Consider the following 19,080-nt stretch of genomic DNA (forward strand, 5'->3'; position numbering starts at 1 on the left):
TCAAGGGGGAGGGATCCTGAGAGGAGTGGTGTGAGTAGTAGATCTGTACCAGTACATTTTACATTTTAGTCATTTAGCAGACGCTCTTATCCAGAGCGACTTACAGTTAGTGAATACATATTTTTTTTATACTGGCCCCCCGTGGGAAGCGAACCCACAACCCTGGCGTTGCAAACGCCATGCTCTATCAACTGAGCTACATCCCGGCCGGCCATTCCCTCCCCTACCCTGGACGACGCTGGGCCAATTGTGCGCCGCCCATGAGTCTCCCGGTCGCGGCCGGCTGCGACAGAGCCTGGATTCGAACCAGGATCTCTAGTGACACAGTTAGCACTGCGATGCAGTGCCTTAGACCACTGCGCCACTCAGTACATAGGGATAAACCAACAAGTGATATACGTTTCAGTAAGATTGGATTTTTGGCATTTATATCAATGGTTATCAACTACACGGCAGGGATGGAACGTAAGTCGCAGAAAAAATAGGTTGTGGTGGCAGCTGCAGAGAGGTATTTGGGTGTGCGAGACTTGACATCAGAAGAGTTACAGGTGGTGTCCCATCCTTTCAGGCTGTTGGCCTGAAGTAGGACTAAATAGATTTAAATAGTGGAGTATGGTATTTTTAGTTTGTCGTATTTTTACATTTAATTTTTCCGTTTTTTGTGAGTGTAGTGTTAGATGGTAGGGTATTTGTTGTATTTTTTTAAATATATATATTTTTTTCTGTATTTTTTTTTATCTAGCGAAGTATAAGGGAGTTATACTCCAGACTAGTAGGTGGCGGTAATGTAACATTTATTTGCTGCCAACCGCAGTTAAACCTCATCGAAGAAGAAGAACATCGAGTAAGAAATAAATAGGGCTACGATATCATTGGGGCGGTGCTCTTCTGTCCACACACTTCATGAAAATGGGTTCGGAAAGGAGTTTGGACGCGAAAGGAGCTTTGGTATCTTTACCAAAACACTCATACTGGTTTGACTTTTGGCTGTTTGTGGTGTTTGACATCGCATTTTTCCTCGTTATGTATTTCATAGTTCCGTAGCTAAAATGGTAAGTTTGAGTACTACTGCAAAACCCCAGATAGCTAGCTACAAATTAGACTTGCTAGCTATGGTGGCTAAGGAAGTGAGAGTGCCAGTAAAGTTTGTTGTGTTTGGGTAAACCCTGTGTATTTTTTAATTTAGCTAATTTATCATATTAAAAAATATATACAAATAGCACATGTATATAGTTGCCCACTTGAACATGTGTATTCAAAAGAATTAATCATTTGTTGAATTGTGTCCCTTGCAGGAGTGACTTGGAATTCTAAACCTGAAGTGCTGCCCCCTTTAACCATGACCCCCTGTTGGCTGAAATGATCGATATTTAAAAAGGAGTGTTTACACCATTTGAGGTATATGGTTTACACGCCTCGACCAGATTGAAAAGCAGATTGGTGATTCAAAGTTGTTAATTATATTGGTTGTCTTCCTTTGTTAGGCCTATGTTTTGTTTTTAACTGCCCACATTTTGTTGATATATTACCAGAGCCATATGATGGCGCAGTGTATTAGTTTAAATAAACTTTAAATTGAATAGTGCTTCTACACCTGCATTACTAGCTGTTTGGGGTTTTAGGCTGGGTTTCTGTACAGCACTTCGAGATATTAGCTGATGTAAGAAGGGCTATATAAAATAAAATTGATTGATTGATTTAACATTCAATAAAATAATGACTTTGGACCAATGTAGGTATTATATGGAATATTTACCAGTATTTGTCAGTATGTCCAGAAAAGTTCAAAATTGTGAGACCATAACATTTTAATATACCTGTTGTTGAAATCATGAATCAAGACAATGATTTGTGGTAGTCTGACTATTTCAAATGTGAAACTCAACTTCAAGACAACACCTCACTCTGGATAAAAGTGACTGCTAAATGACTAAATGATGTCACATGAACTGCAGGTTAACATGATGTAGCTAGTGGAACAAAGTGTACTCTCTCTAAAACGTGTATGTCTGGTTGGACATGAGACAAATGAAAAAAGGTGACTTTATTGAGCCACCTGAACACGATGATTGGAACAAGATTACAGCAATAAGAGAAAAGGGATGAAGAGATGTATTCCCGGCCTCTTGAACAAAGATCCTACTGAAACTGTATTGGCATAAACCGTAGATATGTAATTCCATGTTGTCTGGAATTAAAGTGATGTACACTGAGGTAATAAACTTCTGTAACTACAAATAAATGTGTTTATTTGTCACATTCTGAGATGTGCATAGAGTAATCATATTTAATCATAATTTGGACACCGTATGTTTTATACAAATATTTGTTTTTGTATCTGTGTTTTTTTGTGGTAGCATAGTAAATAAAGACAGCTAGATGTCGTCTGGTCGGTAGGTGGCAGTATAAGCGCCTTTTCCCATTGATGGACCAGAGAGGAAGAAAACTTTCCCGGAAGATAACAAAAAAGAAGAGGCAGGACGCTAGCCTGCCAGATAGTGGATAAGCGAAACTGTTATACCCCTACAAGTCTTTCTGGGTTTAATATAAACCAAACTAGTTAATCATTTAAGTTATTATATAAGTCACAACTCAATTATTCATAATGATGGAAATCTGTGTCACGACAAAACCATTGGAGAATGCAGGTTCGTTTAAAATCAGTAGCTAGCTAACGTTGGCTAGCTAGCAACTTGTGGCTAGTTGTAGCAAAGAGACAGGATGTCTAGGGTGGACTAGTCATTGGGGTAGACTAGCTACTAGATAGATTAGGGTGGACTAGTCATTGGGGTAGACTAGCTACTAGATAGATTAGGGTGGACTAGTCATTGGGGTAGACTAGCTACTAGATAGATTAGGGTGGACTAGTCATTGGGGTAGACTAGCTACTAGATAGATTAGGGTGGACTAGTCATTGGGGTAGACTAGCTACTAGATAGATTAGGGTGGACTAGTCATTGGGGTAGACTAGCTACTAGATAGATTAGGGTGGACTAGTCATTGGGGTAGACTAGCTACTAGATAGATTAGGGTGGACTAGTCATTGGGGTAGACTAGCTACTAGATAGATTAGGGTGGACTAGTCATTGGGGTAGACTAGCTACTAGATAGATTAGGGTGGACTAGTCATTGGGGTAGACTAGCTACTAGATAGATTAGGGTGGACTAGTCATTGGGGTAGACTAGCTACTAGATAGATTAGGGTGGACTAGTCATTGGGGTAGACTAGCTACTAGATAGATTAGGGTGGACTAGTCATTGGGGTAGACTAGCTACTAGATAGATTAGGGTGGACTAGTCATTGGGGTAGACTAGCTACTAGATAGATTAGGGTGGACTAGTCATTGGGGTAGACTAGCTACTAGATAGATTAGGGTGGACTAGTCATTGGGGTAGACTAGCTACTAGATAGATTAGGGTGGACTAGTCATTGGGGTAGACTAGCTACTAGATAGATTAGGGTGGACTAGTCATTGGGGTAGACTAGCTACTAGATAGATTAGGGTGGACTAGTCATTGGGGTAGACTAGCTACTAGATAGATTAGGGTGGACTAGTCATTGGGGTAGACTAGCTACTAGATAGATTAGGGTGGACTAGTCATTGGGGTAGACTAGCTACTAGATAGATTAGGGTGGACTAGTCATTGGGGTAGACTAGCTACTAGATAGATTAGGGTGGACTAGTCATTGGGGTAGACTAGCTACTAGATAGATTAGGGTGGACTAGTCATTGGGGTAGACTAGCTACTAGATAGATTAGGGTGGACTAGTCATTGGGGTAGACTAGCTACTAGATAGATTAGGGTGGACTAGTCATTGGGGTAGACTAGCTACTAGATAGATTAGGGTGGACTAGTCATTGGGGTAGACTAGCTACTAGATAGATTAGGGTGGACTAGTCATTGGGGTAGACTAGCTACTAGATAGATTAGGGTGGACTAGTCATTGGGGTAGACTAGCTACTAGATAGATTAGGGTGGACTAGTCATTGGGGTAGACTAGGTACTAGATAGATTAGGGTGGACTAGTCATTGGGGTAGACTAGCTACTAGATAGATTAGGGTGGACTAGTCATTGGGGTAGACTAGCTACTAGATAGATTAGGGTGGACTAGTCATTGGGGTAGACTAGCTACTAGATAGATTAGGGTGGACTAGTCATTGGGGTAGACTAGCTACTAGATAGATTAGGGTGGACTAGTCATTGGGGTAGACTAGCTACTAGATAGATTAGGGTGGACTAGTCATTGGGGTAGACTAGCTACTAGATAGATTAGGGTGGACTAGTCATTGGGGTAGACTAGCTACTAGATAGATTAGGGTGGACTAGTCATTGGGGTAGACTAGCTACTAGATAGATTAGGGTGGACTAGTCATTGGGGTAGACTAGCTACTAGATAGATTAGGGTGGACTAGTCATTGGGGTAGACTAGCTACTAGATAGATTAGGGTGGACTAGTCATTGGGGTAGACTAGCTACTAGATAGATTAGGGTGGACTAGTCATTGGGGTAGACTAGCTACTAGATAGATCGAATAGATAAGATAGTTGGGCAACTGATTCACATTTTAGCTACATCTTTATTTTCTAGCGTCTACTCAAGTTATGCAGAAATGTAACTTTATGCCTCCTAACGCTCACTACCACAAATTATTGTCCCAAGATGGTCTCATATCCCCTTCACCAAACTCACTGACCCATTTATGCCCGTAGATATCTTCCTCCCGTTATCCTCTTTGCGACTGTTGATACCACCTCTGAGGCTGCTCTCTGCGGCCATGTGGCAAGTAGCGCAACGAAGAGATGTCATGGATTATGAGAAGCTAGAGGAGTTTGTCGGCCTTGTGACAGCGACAGTTCCAGACCTGCTGAATGAGAAACAGAGGGCCAAGCTCCTTCTGCGGCTGCGAACAAGGGTTAGTAGCGAATACATGTAAGGATAGATGTTAAGGATGTTGTTTATGTAAACTGGAACCCCTAAAAGCAGTAGTTTTGACAGTGTGTTTAGAGCTATCTCTGATTCTTTATCTTGGGGTTTATGTAGCTGCTGATCGGTTATGGTTAGGTCCTGTACATTTTCCTGATTTCATGTGGGCTGTCCATGGTTCTGATCGGTTGGGTTCTGTCTATTGTCCCGATTGCTCAGATTCTGTCGGTGGTCGTCATTGGTTGGGTGCTGTTGTCTACTTTCTTGAATACTGTTATTCCTTTCAGGTGATACTAGAGTTGTGTTCCGCTGATCATACAGCCAATATCCAGATCATCCAACCCCACCTGGACAGAATTCGCCCCCCTGGACACACAGGGGCAAGTGATGATACTCCGTGGAGGACAACTGTTCAATTTGGCCAGGGGCCATATGTATCAAGCTTCTCAGAGTAGGAGTGCTGATCTAGGATCAGGTCCCCTCTGCCCTTGTAATCTTATTCATTGTGATATAAAAGGCTAAACTGATCATAAATCAGCACTCTTACTTTGAGATGCTTGATGCATATGGCCCCTGGGCTTCATGGAACCGCCATTGCCATTCTTATCATTTGAAATGTGCTTATTTAAATCATTTATTTGCGTAGGATAAGATACAATTAAAACATTGACATATTGAATAAACAACCGTCAGATCCTTTGCACCAATTTCCAGTGCTTGCTCCTATATGTCAAGGCCATCAAGGACTGCAGTGTTGCTCCCTCTTACTTTCAGGCCTGGGTGACGGTGGTTTACTCTTCCCTTATCACTGAGTGTGACTTCTATTTCACAGAGTGGAGATGCTGAGGTGGATGCAGAGGAGGCCATCTTCCTGGAGCTCATCCAGACTCTGCTGAAAGACCCAGCGGAGAGAGAACACTTCTTCCAGGTCAGTCTGCCTCCATCATATGTTAATGTCCGTCTTCTCTCACTAGCTTCCTGGTTCTGTTTAGTTACCAAAGACAATAAATACAGTCCTTGGAATTATATTCCTCCGGAGGGAAGTTTCCCCTAGGTACAGATCTAGGATCAGCTTCCCCGTCCCCAATCTGACCTTGACCATCAGTGGGGTAAATGCAGAACTGACCCAAGATTAGTATCTAGGGACAGATTCACCCTACACCAATTATATCCAACATCTATCTTGATTGCAGGAGGTGTTTCCAACGGAGTACGGCGCCAACTATGACACAGATATGCAGCTACTTGTGTGGGAATTCCTCTCTAAACTGGAGAAGATACTGCCAGTACCAGACCTTGGACAGGTACCACAAAGTAACACTTCACCAAGTCACCTTCAGCTGCGTTCAAGTCACCTTCTGTTTTTGTATTGTGTATTGGGAAAATAGTGCCGTGCTCACCAGGATGCCAACATTAGACTGGTTAAGTTATAGGAGGGTAATATATCTTCTGTATCTTATTAGGAGAAGATATCCAAGATGTACTGTCACTTTCTGCACATAACCTCTGCCTTATAGCCACCCTGGGGCCACACTGTTAGCCCGAGGTGCTAGCCAGTGGCTTCTCTGGGTTTCTTGAAATGGGCCTAGCATTGTGTAACTTCATCAAAATATAGTATGATGTGGGGCATTTTTATAAAATAGTTCAATTTAGGGAGAAAGAAACATGTAAACTTTCCAGCATATTGTCACTCACTTGTTTGTATCTCTGCTCCTATAGACTGTGTCATGGCTCAGTTCCGCCCCCTCTGTCCTGGATGAGTGTTTGCAGGCCCTCTCTCAACCAGAGGACCTGAAATCCCTGCTGCAACACCACACATGTCTTGAGAACTTGGGCACTCAGAGTAAGGAGGAAATACTGAATGTGGAGACTGGTATGCCCTGTAAAAACAACCACCTAATGCTTGTGCTGCCCCTGTCTCACTATTAGTCTCCCTTTCTTCTTCCCATTGTATTCCTTCAGGTCACACCGTTGAGATGTCTTCCCAGGTCTTTGCCTGTTCCCAGTGCCCATTCTTTCACATGCAGGAATCCTACCTCCTCCAGCACATTGAGCGAAATCACCCAGAGGAGTACAGCAAGCTCCAGAAAACTGAAGAGAAATCAGCGCCTCCCAGGAAAAAGTTCCCCCGTCCTGAATTCCCCAAGCCTTTCCCTATCCATGCAAGCTCTGAACCCGGTGCGCACACGTGCCACGAGTGTGGAAAGACTTTCACACGCTCGTCAGACGTGACCAGGCATCAGCGCATTCACACAGGGGAGCGTCCGTACACCTGCAAGGAGTGCGACAAGGGTTTCAAAAACTCCTGGGATCTGACGAGGCATCAGCGGATTCACACCGGGGAACGCCCATATATCTGCCCTCAATGTGGCAAGGGGTTCACCCAACTAGGCCTACTATCACTGCACTTCACAAGAACACCTTGTGGCCAGAGTGCTGATCCCCCGCTACAGTCCACAGAGCAGCAGGAGGAGGAGCCAAACGACAAAGGGAGTGGTCAGTACAAGTGCCAGAAATGTGGGGCTAGCTTTGACACCATACTAGAGCGGCTGAAGCATAGGCAAACCCATGTGGTGAATCGCCAGTACAAGTGTTCCCAGTGCGAGAAGATCTACGGCCGCCCATCTGACCTGAGGAGACATCAGATGAAGCACACCGGAGAGAGACCCTTCCCCTGCGCAGAGTGCGGCAAGGGCTTCACTCACGTGTGGCTGCTGAACAAGCACCGGCAAATCCACACCAAGGAGCGGCCATACCCGTGCCCGGAGTGTGGCAAGAGTTTCACCCAGTTACAGATACTGAACAGACACCAACTGATTCACAACGGGCAGAGGCCTTTCCAGTGCTCCTACTGCGAGAAAAGCTTCACTCAGCTCGCGGGCCTGACAAGACATGAGAGGATTCATACAGGGGAGAGGCCATATCTCTGCACCGTCTGTCAGAAGACCTTCCTAACACATGGGGAGCTGGTAAGACACCAACGCAGCCACAGCGATTTCAGACCATTCTCTTGCTCCCAGTGTCCCAAGAGCTTCAAAACCAAGCGTGCACAGAGTGAACACATGAATACCCACACAGGGGAGCGACCGTTCTCGTGCGCACACTGTGGGAAGGAGTTTGCTAAGTCTACTTCACTCATAAGACACAATCTGATGCACACAGGGGAGAGACCGCATCAGTGCACTCAGTGTGGCAAGACCTTCCTTACCTCTGGGGAGCTGCTCCTCCACAGGCGAATACACACAGGGGAGCGGCCTTACCCGTGCTCGGTCTGTGAACGGAGGTTTAGGTGTTCATCAGACCTGACCATGCATCTGCGGACACACACAGGGGAGCGACCATACTCCTGTCTGTTGTGTAAAAAGTCCTTCTCCACGTCAACGCGTCTCAAAAGGCACCTGCGCACTCACATAGGGAAAGGTGTGTAATCATGGCGAGAGCCTTTGAAAATATTGTCAAGTATATTAATTTATTTTCCAAATCATGTTTATGGACTGCATTACAGAATAGTATAAGGAGACATAATATATGCATTTTACTAAGAAACTCAGCCTTACAACACGCCTCTATTAAAAAATAAAATAATGCCTTCAATTCACATTAAACATTTTAATTTCAACACTTGGTGTGGAATTTTTCTTGGCTGATCTCGCTTTTGTATGTCTCTGTTAACATTCCCACACATACATGTTGTACACGCACATTTCCAACAGCAGACCTGTTAGATCAGCCCACTGCCCGTAAACTAGTCAACTGAAAAACAGTATGGTGCTCCCTCCCTGATCAGATTGCGTTCCTGTTTCGCTATGAAGTACTGCACCAAGCAAGGTTGATGTGAAATAATTATAAATGGAAAGGTAACCTCAGAAAGGGGTAAAGCAATGTGAGAAACTTAGAAATAAGCAACTAATGATTTAAATGATCATTGGGCACAATGGTAAGGTAATTATAACCTGAAGTTGAGTTGACAAAATTAAATTCTAACACAACTACACAAATAGGCAACTGATATATTACTAGGTTTTTTCTGATAATGACACAACCCATATCAATGATGAACATGTAAAATTTAAACATTTTATTTAGAATGCTTAGGTCATCAGTCTCTGTCGTTACCATGTTCAACTTCTACAGATGCCGCAGCATATTGATGTCCAACTGATGCTCAGTCTTTCTGAACAGGGGGGGCCTAATGAATCAGGAAATACGATGACATTGCTAAAGTAGACAAAATTAGTAGAACACAAAATTGGCATCATTATGATGTCAAGTTTACTTTAGAGAGATGGCAATGTTGCCATGAGCTAGTGAAATTCGTCAGAAAAAGCTAGCAATGCTAACGTTAAGCTAACTAAAATGTCGGTGCTCTCCCCTCAATTACATTTACATTTTAGTCATTTAGCAGACGCTCTTATCCAGAGCGACTTACAGTTTGTGAATACATTTTTTTTTTTTATACTGGCCCCCGTGGGAATCGAACCCACAACCCTGGCGTTGCAAACGCCATGCTCTGTCAACTGAGCTACATCCCTGCCGGCCATTCCCTCCCCTACCCTGGACGACGCTGGGCCAATTGTGCGCCGCCCATGAGTCTCCCGGTCGCGGCCGGCTGCGACAGAGCCTGGATTCGAACCAGGATCTCTAGTGGCACAGTTAGCACTGCGATGCTGGGCCTTAGACCACTGCGCCACTCAGGAGACTGTAGCTAGCTAGTTAAAGTTATACTGCATCTAAAGTCAATCTGGCGACATTACAATGATGACAAAAGCTTGTCCTACTAATTATTTGCCTCCTTTTGAAATGTAATTGTGTTTCTAAGCACAGTAATGCACTTCATACGAGATCTCCAACACCAAGACCACATTGAGTAGAATGCTCAGCTGGGCATTAGTTCTAAAACGAACGTGCAACGTAGGAATATAATTAAACTACGTCATGTTATGACACGACATTTGCCGTGTTTAACTGTGTTCAATTTGTTTTGAATGTAAGCAACTGCTACAATGCCGAAGAGAGGGAGAAAGGTATGTCGATAACCTATATTTTTTACAGCTACAAAACTAGAATTTCTTACCGGATAAGATACTGTAGAAGTCGTGTTTCAAACGGTGCTAACTTGTGTGTGTATTTGTTTCTTTTAACATGGAACTAGAAGAAGAGGTCAATCCCCATAACCATCGAGAACGCCAGGTGAAATGACATTAGAAAACTGAGGCCCACATAGATAGTATTTAATTCTAATATCTAATTCTATGTTTAGGCCTATATGAAATGTATTCCCAGAAAATAATCAAATTAATTATCAAAAATTGACATTCATGTCATATGAAACCCTAGCTGACTAAACTCAACTCTATGGTGAAGGACATTTCTGATGAACTCCACCAACAGAGTGGAGCAGAGACCAGTCAGGCTTTGTGGAATTCAGCTCTGACTACATTGATTCGCCCAAGGTCAATATTTAAAAAATAAATAATAATAAAACGCTTACCTTGTACCTATGTTTGTCCTTTGTAGTTGTGTGCCTCTCTTTGTTTGCTGAAATCCATACTTTTTCAATAAACGTTAATCAAATACAGCCACCTACTGTTTCCTTAAGATTCAATTGGCACATGCGCATTTGTACTGAGTTGCCATCTTAGAGCAACAGCAATGAGCAAACAGTCAGTGGTTGTATTTTATTAGCGTTTATTGAAAAAGTATGGATTTCAGCAAATAAAGGCACGCAATTACAGAGGACAAACGTAGGTACAAGGTAAGGGTTTCATTATTTACATTTTTTGAAGTATTGATCTTTGGGCGAATCGATGTTGTCGGAGCTGGATTCCACAAAGCCTGTTCATCAGAAACTTCCTTCACCATGGAGTGGAGTTTAGTCAGCTAACACATAGCTGACTAAGACCTATATGGTCATATATCTGCAGGAACAATGAGAAGACACCTGACTCATTACGCCATTACGCAGGAACATTTGTGGTGAGCCATCAACTGTGAACTATGCCTTTGCTCTGTGTATGTGCTTTCACTGTATAAACATTTGCCTTGACTTTGTATTAATAAAACTGCATCATCTTAAACATACATCTTGCATTTACTTGTAGGAATGCATTGCCCAGTCAACCACTGCTTTCTCTCAGGAAGATGTTTCCGGTGTAGGCCTACATACCATCTTCGGGAAGACGGCAGAGGGCCTTCTCCAAAAAGTGTGCGGAGGGGTCTCAGGCGTCCTGAACAAATATTTGTTTGAGGCGGGGGCGTTGTCTGATTCGGTCATCCCAGTACATCTCTTGCCTGTAGCTCCAAATGGGGACAATCAGAAAATGGAAAAAAGATGGCAGGACTGCACTGAGGAGGACTGTGAACTTATAATTATCCGACTGACAGGGACTGTAATTATTGCCATGTTGGATAGCTTTATGGAGAGTTGCAGGACGGACACCACACACAGTTCATTCGTAGAAGAACTGGGGCTCACTGTGGAAATGGAAAAGGTCATACGTGAAGTAGCGGAATGTGCAGCAAACGCCACAACCTCCGATTTCAGTCAGTTCACTGTCGGAGGAGTTCCTCTCTTTCAGAGACCACTGAGCAATCTCTCTTCTGGGCCCAGTCAACCAGCACACCCCCAAAATGCCTTGCCAACATTCACTGTTCCCACACCTGTTTCAAAGGTGAACTCAGCCAGTCCCAAATCCACTGGCTCAGGGAAAGGGTCCTCACAAGTCAGGAAGCCAAGACAATCAACAGAAGGAGTTCAGAGACTCTCCGAAAGGCAGCAGGACCCAGGGGAGGAGATCACATCTCTAGTGATTGAAACCATTCTACGGTCTGTTGCTGATTTAGGCAGGCATGGACTTCTGCCAAGCTGCACCCAGTAGACAGGATGGCCCCTTTTTTATGGTGATGCAGAGAACAAATGCTTGAAGCCAATTCATAAAAGCACTAATTAAACAAATATGTTGTTAAAAGGCGAGTCAGCAGTTTTATTTCTATGGCAACAAAGACATGAAATAAAGTCAAATGTACTACTGTTTTTTTTTTTTTTATGAAAGCCTTATGAAGGGATTCATCACAGAACTTTGTGTTAAAAGATGAATGTCAGTTACAGAACCAAGTATTGAATGTGAAATGGCAGTGCAGATATCATCAACAAAATAATGTTTAACCAAACTGTTCCCAGACTCCATCCAAGAATACATTCAGGTCACCAGATGGTATGCTCCTCTAGTAGAATAGCAATGATTATAGCAAGCAACACTGTATGAAAGCTCATATAGCCTAATAAAATCAAAAAAATTCTAAAATATGAAAGTTAAAACCAAAAAAGAGGAGTAGAAGTTACATGCAGCAGTTTCTCAATATGGGTTTCTGATTTTCTATATTCAGGAGTTGCATATTCCTTTCCCTTGGACCAATGGTGGGGAGTAGGCTATGCATTGGAACCAAACTCAGGGCTCACCAGCCATACAACCAACAATGCAGTTTTCATATGTGATTTGAGTCTGTACTCATAAAACACATGCCAATATGCTAACACTTGAAAGGTCTTGTTCAGCTGACACAATGTGTAATGTTTCCCAGTATATAGAGTCAACAGGTACAGGTATTTTAAGTGTTCCCCTCACATTAAAGCAATTTATGCAAAGAAAATAGGCTACAATATACACACACACATACACACAGGAAAAAAACAACTAGGTCGCAGTTGAAACACTGTTGCACATGGAGCCTGGTATGGCCTGGTCCAAATGAGCCAGTGGACAGCGCCTAGTGCTGAAAACGTGAACGCGCTGTAGTCTAAATGTTTTGATTTGGATATTTGGCATCTGACGTAGCAAGCTAGCTAAATTCTACTAACGCGTCGAATACTTGAACACAAACAATCATCAACTAGTTGCTTGCTAAAAGAAATAGCAAAAATAGAAGCTAGCTAGCTTCCTATGTTTGCTTGATATCTTTTAACTCTAGTGTTTGAAGGACGCTGTGATGGATATTGACAAAATAACAAAGGAGGTAAATTATCTTGTGTTCTGAGTTGTTTGCCATTTTTTTTCAATGAAAAAATGTTTTCCACTATAATTGCGTTGCTAATTTAGCTAGCTAACGTTAGTTGCTGACAATGCAGCATGTTATTTATTTTTTAAATGGCGTGATGTAATTGTTTGACAACTATTCCAATTATGTTCATGTGTAGAAAACATTGTCAATACTGAACCATACATTTTTCCTTGCAGCTGGCAGAGAAAGCCATTCGGGAAGCTGTGCACACAGTTCTGACAGATGAAAGCCATGGGGAGTTTTCAAGCCTAAGAAAAATGGAGCTGAAATGCATTGAGATGTATAAGACACCTAAAGCCCAATCAACCTTGGAGTCTGTAAAGCTGCCCAAAGACAATGATGACAACTTGGAACCAGGATCCTGTGATGACTCCCTGATTGCTGAACCTCATGCTTACCAAGCTGATGCCATCAAGGCATCTCTGAACACTGAAATCCACTCAGTGGTTACTGAGGCCACAGTGGTCTATGCTAACCAACCCGAGGCACTGTCCAGTGAAGTGCTTCTGGGCACTGAAGGTAATGGAGATGATGCTGACCATGCTGTGGTGGATTCTCAGACTTCAGACTGTGACTATGACCTGGCATCGGTAGAATGGCTGGACCCTGGGTGGCACACTGCCCTGGTACTGATGGAGACCTTGGTGAGTCCTGGCAATGACCCTGACCTGACTGTGTCTGACTCCAGTGAAGTGTCTCTGATCACTGACAACCTGCCAGTGGTGGACTCAGCTGTGGACTCCAGAGGGCAGCAGAGGGCAGAAGATGACTTACAAGGCACTGACCAGCTGCTAATGAGGTCCTGTGCAGACTGTGTGACCACAGAGAAGCACTGTGCTGTACCCTCTGAGGACTCTTTGAACTCTGACAAGGAAATCTCCCTCAACATTAAAGACCATGATGACCGACCTGCAGTAGACTTTAACAGAGATTGTGTGAGCACGTCTGACCAGTCTTTGTCCCCGGTTGCCACTGCTCTTGGATCAATAGTCACTGTTGACTCTTTCAATAAGGCTCTGTTGGTTTCCAATAAGTTGGACCAGGGCAAAGATAACCCTATTGACCAGCCTGTAGTGAAGTCTCAGACCACTGAAAATCAAATTAACCCCACGTCGGTGTTAGAGTCCAACCAACCTCTCATCAATGAAACCCTGGAAGATAACATTATCTCAGCCCCTGATGATAGACCTCTGTTAACTACAGACCGTATAGGATCACGGGAGATTGAAATGCTTCTATCTAGAATGCACTTAGGCAATGTTATCACCTGTCATGATGACCAGTCTTTGGAGTCAGACAGTGATGACATTGTTGACCCTTTGGCTCACAACAGTCATAGCCATCATCTGTGTGAGTCAGTCGTGAGGCCCAAAGCTCAAGTCCAACTCAGTGGACACACTTGGTCACCCTCTTATGACACTGATGACTGCCGTCGTTATGCTCAAGACCGCATCATGATGGAATACAAATTCAAATACAGCCGGGACCAAAAGTCTGCATGGGTTTCTGTGCCACACTACATTTTGACTAGAGGGGAGAGTGTGACCCAAAGGATGGAGGGAGAGAAGAAGTATGGAGAAAAGGAATGGGAGAAGTGCTCCTCACAGTGTGACAGGCACTCTCTGATTGGTGAGTATGGAATGGGAGAAGTGCTCCTCACAGTGTGACAGGCACTCTCTGATTGGTGAGTATGGAATGGGAGAAGTGCTCCTCACAGTGTGACAGACACTCTGATTGGTGAGTATGGAATGGGAGAGGTGCTCCTCACAGTGTGACAGACACTCTGATTGGTGAGTATGGAATGGGAGAGGTGCTCCTCACAGTGTGACAGACACTCTGATTGGTGAGTATGGAATGGGAGAGGTGCTCCTCACAGTGTGACAGACACTCTGATTGGTGAGTATGGAATGGGAGAGGTGCTCCTCACAGTGTGACAGACACTCTGATTGGTGAGTATGGAATGGGAGAGGTGCTCCTCACAGTGTGACAGGCACTCTCTGATTGGTGAGTATGGAATGGGAGAGGTGCTCCTCACAGTGTGACAGACACTCTCTGATTGGTGAGGATTGGAATTATTATGTAGTTTATTATATTTATATACATATTTTGATCACAGGAAAGGGGTAGCCTATGTTTCCATGTTACTACAAGGTAGATTCAATAGATTCAATTGAATCCAACATTTTAATTATTGTGATTCATGGTGTAAGGTTAGATTACAGGTATGTATTGATTGGATTTCATTTTTCCCTCTCACTCTTTAGAGCATAGTGGACAGTGGATGATAGCCAGAGCAGTAGAGGCAGACACTGAAGAAATAGTTCCCAAGCCGTACATGAGAGACCTAGTTATGTACGATGGATTCAACCAGCTAGATGAGGAGAGAGTGGGAAATCAGCTGGTCCTCTCCTCTCTCTCAAGGGCTCTCAATGAACTTAAGAAGGACAAGGCTTTTTGGAGGTCAATGAGAGAGGGGGACGATAAATTAATGAGGGAAAACGAGAGAATGAAAGGTGAGATGAAAAAGAAAGACATGAGGAACTTTAACAGTGCCAAAGAACAGAGGGCAGAGAGAAAGAGGGAAAGGAGGAGGGAGAGGAACTGTGATGTGACTAAATGGATGTCCTCCCTGTCCGGAATGGAAAGTTCCATTATAGGACTCCGTCCCAGGCCTCCGTCCCGGCCACTGCTCAGAGAACCAGTCTTAACCAGAACCAGCTTCAGCCGCACCGACGCCAGAACCATAGAGGTTAGGGAGATGATCCTGCAAAGGAGCCGCATTGCCTACAAGATCAAGTGCCTGCAACGCCGGAAAGCGGCTGCTGAGGGGTTGACACTGACTAAGGGAGGTGGAGGGCCTGAGGCTAGGGGTGACGGAGAGACAGTGATGGACATTACAGGGCAAAGTAAGAAAGCCTCAAAGGGCAAGGGGGCAAAGGGCAAAGAGAGTGGAGGAGGGGAAGGTAGTGAGTGGGCCAAATTAGGTCTGGAGGAAATTGCGGAGACAGATTACAGGAATAAAGAGAAGAAAACCAAAGTACGGACAGGACAGAGAAGTAAGGACAAGCGAAGAGAGGAAAGAGAGAGACAAAGATGTCGTAAGGAAACAGATTTGATTTCAGACGAATTAGCTAGAATGGACATAGAAAAAATAGATGGAGAGAAACAGGATGAGACTGTGAGCAAGATCTCTGAGGAAAAGCCTTCTAACAATGGTTGTGTAGAGACAAATGAGGGAGAAAAATATGGTAAACAGATGAAAGAAAAGACTAATAGAACAATTGTACTTACTGATGAGGAAGTGATGAGCAAAGCATCAGGGGAAAGAGAAGAAGAGGCTAGAGAGGAGAATGCTAAGACATTTCAAGAGAGCTTAAAAGTCCAGGGTGAGAGCATAACATTCATGTTAATGATAAGTATGATGTGTCATAACTGATGGTGATGTTGATATACAGTGGGGAGAACAAGTATTTGATACACTGCCGATTTTGCAGGTTTTCCTACTTACAAAGCATGTAGAGGTCTGTAATTTTTATCATAGGTACACTTCAACTGTGAGAGACGGAATCTAAAACAAAAATCCAGAAAATCACATTGTATGATTTTTTAGTAATTAATTTGCATTTTATTGCTTGACATAAGTATTTGATACATCAGAAAAGCAGAACTTAATATTTGGTACAGAAACCTTTGTTTGCAATTACAGAGATCATACGTTTCCTGTAGGTCTTGACCAGGTTTGCACACACTGCAGCAGGGATTTTGGCCCCATACAGACCTTCTCCAGATCCTTCAGGTTTCGGGGCTGTCGCTGGGCAATACGGACTTTCAGCTCCCTCCAAAGATTTTCTATTGGGTTCAGGTCTAGAGACTGGCTAGGCCACTCCAGGACCTTGAGATGCTTCTTACGTAGCCACTCCTTAGTTGCCCTGGCTGTGTGTTTTGGGTCGTTGTCATGCTGGAAGACCCAGCCACGACCCATCTTCAATGCTCTTACTGAGGGAAGGAGGTTGTTGGCCAAGATCTCGCGATACATGGCCCCATCCATCCTCCCCTCAATATGGTGCAGTCGTCCTGTCCCCTTTGCAGAAAAGCATCCCCAAAGAATGATGTTTCCACCTCCATGCTTCACGGTTGGGATGGTGTTCTTGGGGTTGTACTCATCCTTCTTCTTCCTCCAAACACGGCGAGTGGAGTTTAGACCAAAAAGCTCTATTTTTGTATCATCAGACCACATGACCTTCTCCCATTCCTCCTCTGGATCATCCAGATGGTCATTGGCAAACTTCAGACGGGCCTGGACATGCGCTGGCTTGAGCACCTTGCGTGCGCTGCAGGATTTTAATCCATGACGGCGTAGTGTGTTACTAATGGTTTTCTTTGAGACTGTGGTCCCAGCTCTCTTCAGGTCATTGACCAGGTCCTGCCGTGTAGTTCTGGGCTGATCCCTCACCTTCCTCATGATCATTGATGCCCCACGAGGTGAGATCTTGCATGGAGCCCCAGACCGAGGGTGATTGACCATCATCTTGAACTTCTTCCATTTTCTAATAATTGCGCCAACAGTTGTTGCCTTCTCACCAAGCTGCTTGCCTATTGTCCTGTAGCCCATCCCAGCCTTGTGCAGGTCTACAATTTTATCCCTGATGTCCTTACACAGCTCTCTGGTCTTGGCCATTGTGGAGAGGTTGGAGTCTGTTTGATTGAGTGTGTGGACAGGTGTATTTTATACAGGTAACGAGTTCAAACAGGTGCAGTTAATACAGGTAATGAGTGGAGAACAGGAGGGCTTCTTAAAGAAAAACGAACAGGTCTGTGAGAGCCGGAATTCTTACTGGTTGGTAGGTGATCAAATACTTATGTCATGCAATAAAATGCAAATTACTTAAAAATCATACAATGTGATTTTCTGGATTTTTGTCCGTCTCTCACAGTTGAAGTGTACCTATGATAAAAATTACAGACCTCTACATGCTTTGTAAGTAGGAAAACCTGCAAAATCGGCAGTGTATCAAATACTTGTTCTCCCCACTGTAAATGTTTGTCCTGTTAGTGAATTATGAGTGAACTGAATTTAAAAAAAAAATACTTTCAGAGGTCAGAGATGGAGAGGAAGGTCCTACAGGAAGAAAGTTAGAGCATCAGGAAGCTAGAGAGAGTGTGGAGACACAAAACAGTGATGGAGATGTACAATTGAGAGAGATTTGTAAAAGAAAGGATGTAGAGGTTACAAAAATCGATACCTCCTGTGATGAAACGTCCATCATGGTTCTGGCGAGCCAAGCCCCTGGTAGGCCTATGACAGCCTCCCAAACTCCATTGAAGGGCAAAGGAAAGCAACAACGCAACCTTCCGTACAAGAGAAAGGAAGGACTTCAAGAGGAGATCAATTCAAAGGGTGAAGTGCTTGAGGGTGGAAGACAAGTAAACTTCCTTGAGTGCCAGGCACAGGAACAGAGAAGTCTGGGTGAGTTGGGCGAGGTTGCAGGCTTCTGGAGGAAGGAGAAAAAAGGCCACAAAGACAGAGAGGTCAAGGAGGAGAAAGCCCGAGAGGGTCAGACATGGCGAAACCAGGGGGGAAATGGCAGGGATCCATGGAATGGAGAGACAGAGAGGGGTGGAAGTGGTAGGAGTAGAGGAACTAGACAGAGGGGGAAACAGTTGCGGCTTTTTTCTAAGAAGCAAAGGCAAAAGCACAGCAACTGGAATGACCACCATCCATCAGAGAGCAGCTGTGACTGGAGGAGCAGGGAGGAAGAAGGGCCTGAGAAACATGTTGAGAGTAGGATGGACAGGCAGAGAGGTGAGAGGCCTCCGAAGGGGGAGAAGAGCCATTACTCAGCTAAAGGGAAGAAATACATTGATGTGTGTTAAATAAATAAATATTATTTCTGATGTCAGAAATTGGTTTATAGAAGTTATTGGGAAGTCCAGGCACATCATTGCATGGGGAGTTCAGAGATGCAGCCATGAAATTACAAGAGTACGATTAAAGAGTACACATGATTCAGACAACAGGAAATGCATTAATAGTATTATTACTAAGACAAAATATGTTATTGTATCCCTTTCTGCTAAGGGTGTGTGGGCGGGAA

General features: G+C 43.8%; 1 protein-coding gene and 2 long non-coding RNA genes across 4 annotated transcripts; all 3 read left to right on the top strand.

Moving 5' to 3' along the window:
* The first annotated feature begins 861 nt into the window (after nucleotides 1-861).
* LOC311139460 lies at nucleotides 862-2,265 on the top strand. Its single transcript, XR_014614088.1, has 2 exons — nucleotides 862-1,052; nucleotides 1,296-2,265. It is a non-coding gene; the product is annotated as an uncharacterized lncRNA (long non-coding RNA).
* A 192-nt stretch (nucleotides 2,266-2,457) lies between these two features.
* LOC311139503 (uncharacterized protein) lies at nucleotides 2,458-8,546 on the top strand. Of its 2 annotated transcripts, XM_084174385.1 has the most exons (7): nucleotides 2,458-2,648; nucleotides 4,714-4,916; nucleotides 5,215-5,307; nucleotides 5,760-5,855; nucleotides 6,121-6,231; nucleotides 6,647-6,770; nucleotides 6,890-8,546. In XM_084174385.1, exons 1-7 carry the CDS (start codon nucleotides 2,606-2,608, stop codon nucleotides 8,353-8,355), a joined length of 2,136 nt encoding a protein of 711 aa, XP_084030511.1. In that variant the 5' UTR covers nucleotides 2,458-2,605; the 3' UTR covers nucleotides 8,356-8,546. The 2 variants fall into 2 exon arrangements, with proteins under 2 accessions (XP_084030511.1, XP_084030512.1); XM_084174386.1 differs by lacking the exon at nucleotides 5,215-5,307 and having other exon boundaries at nucleotides 2,485-2,648.
* A 1,322-nt stretch (nucleotides 8,547-9,868) lies between these two features.
* On the top strand, nucleotides 9,869-11,893 carry LOC311139680. The gene is made up of 4 exons (XR_014614099.1): nucleotides 9,869-9,951; nucleotides 10,080-10,117; nucleotides 10,852-10,903; nucleotides 11,029-11,893. It is a non-coding gene; the product is annotated as an uncharacterized lncRNA (long non-coding RNA).
* The last annotated feature ends 7,187 nt before the right edge of the window (nucleotides 11,894-19,080 follow it).

Source organism: Coregonus lavaretus (genome assembly GCF_964263955.1).
Source record: "Coregonus lavaretus genome assembly, chromosome: 13".
Taxonomy (NCBI): Eukaryota; Metazoa; Chordata; class Actinopteri; order Salmoniformes; family Salmonidae; genus Coregonus; species Coregonus lavaretus.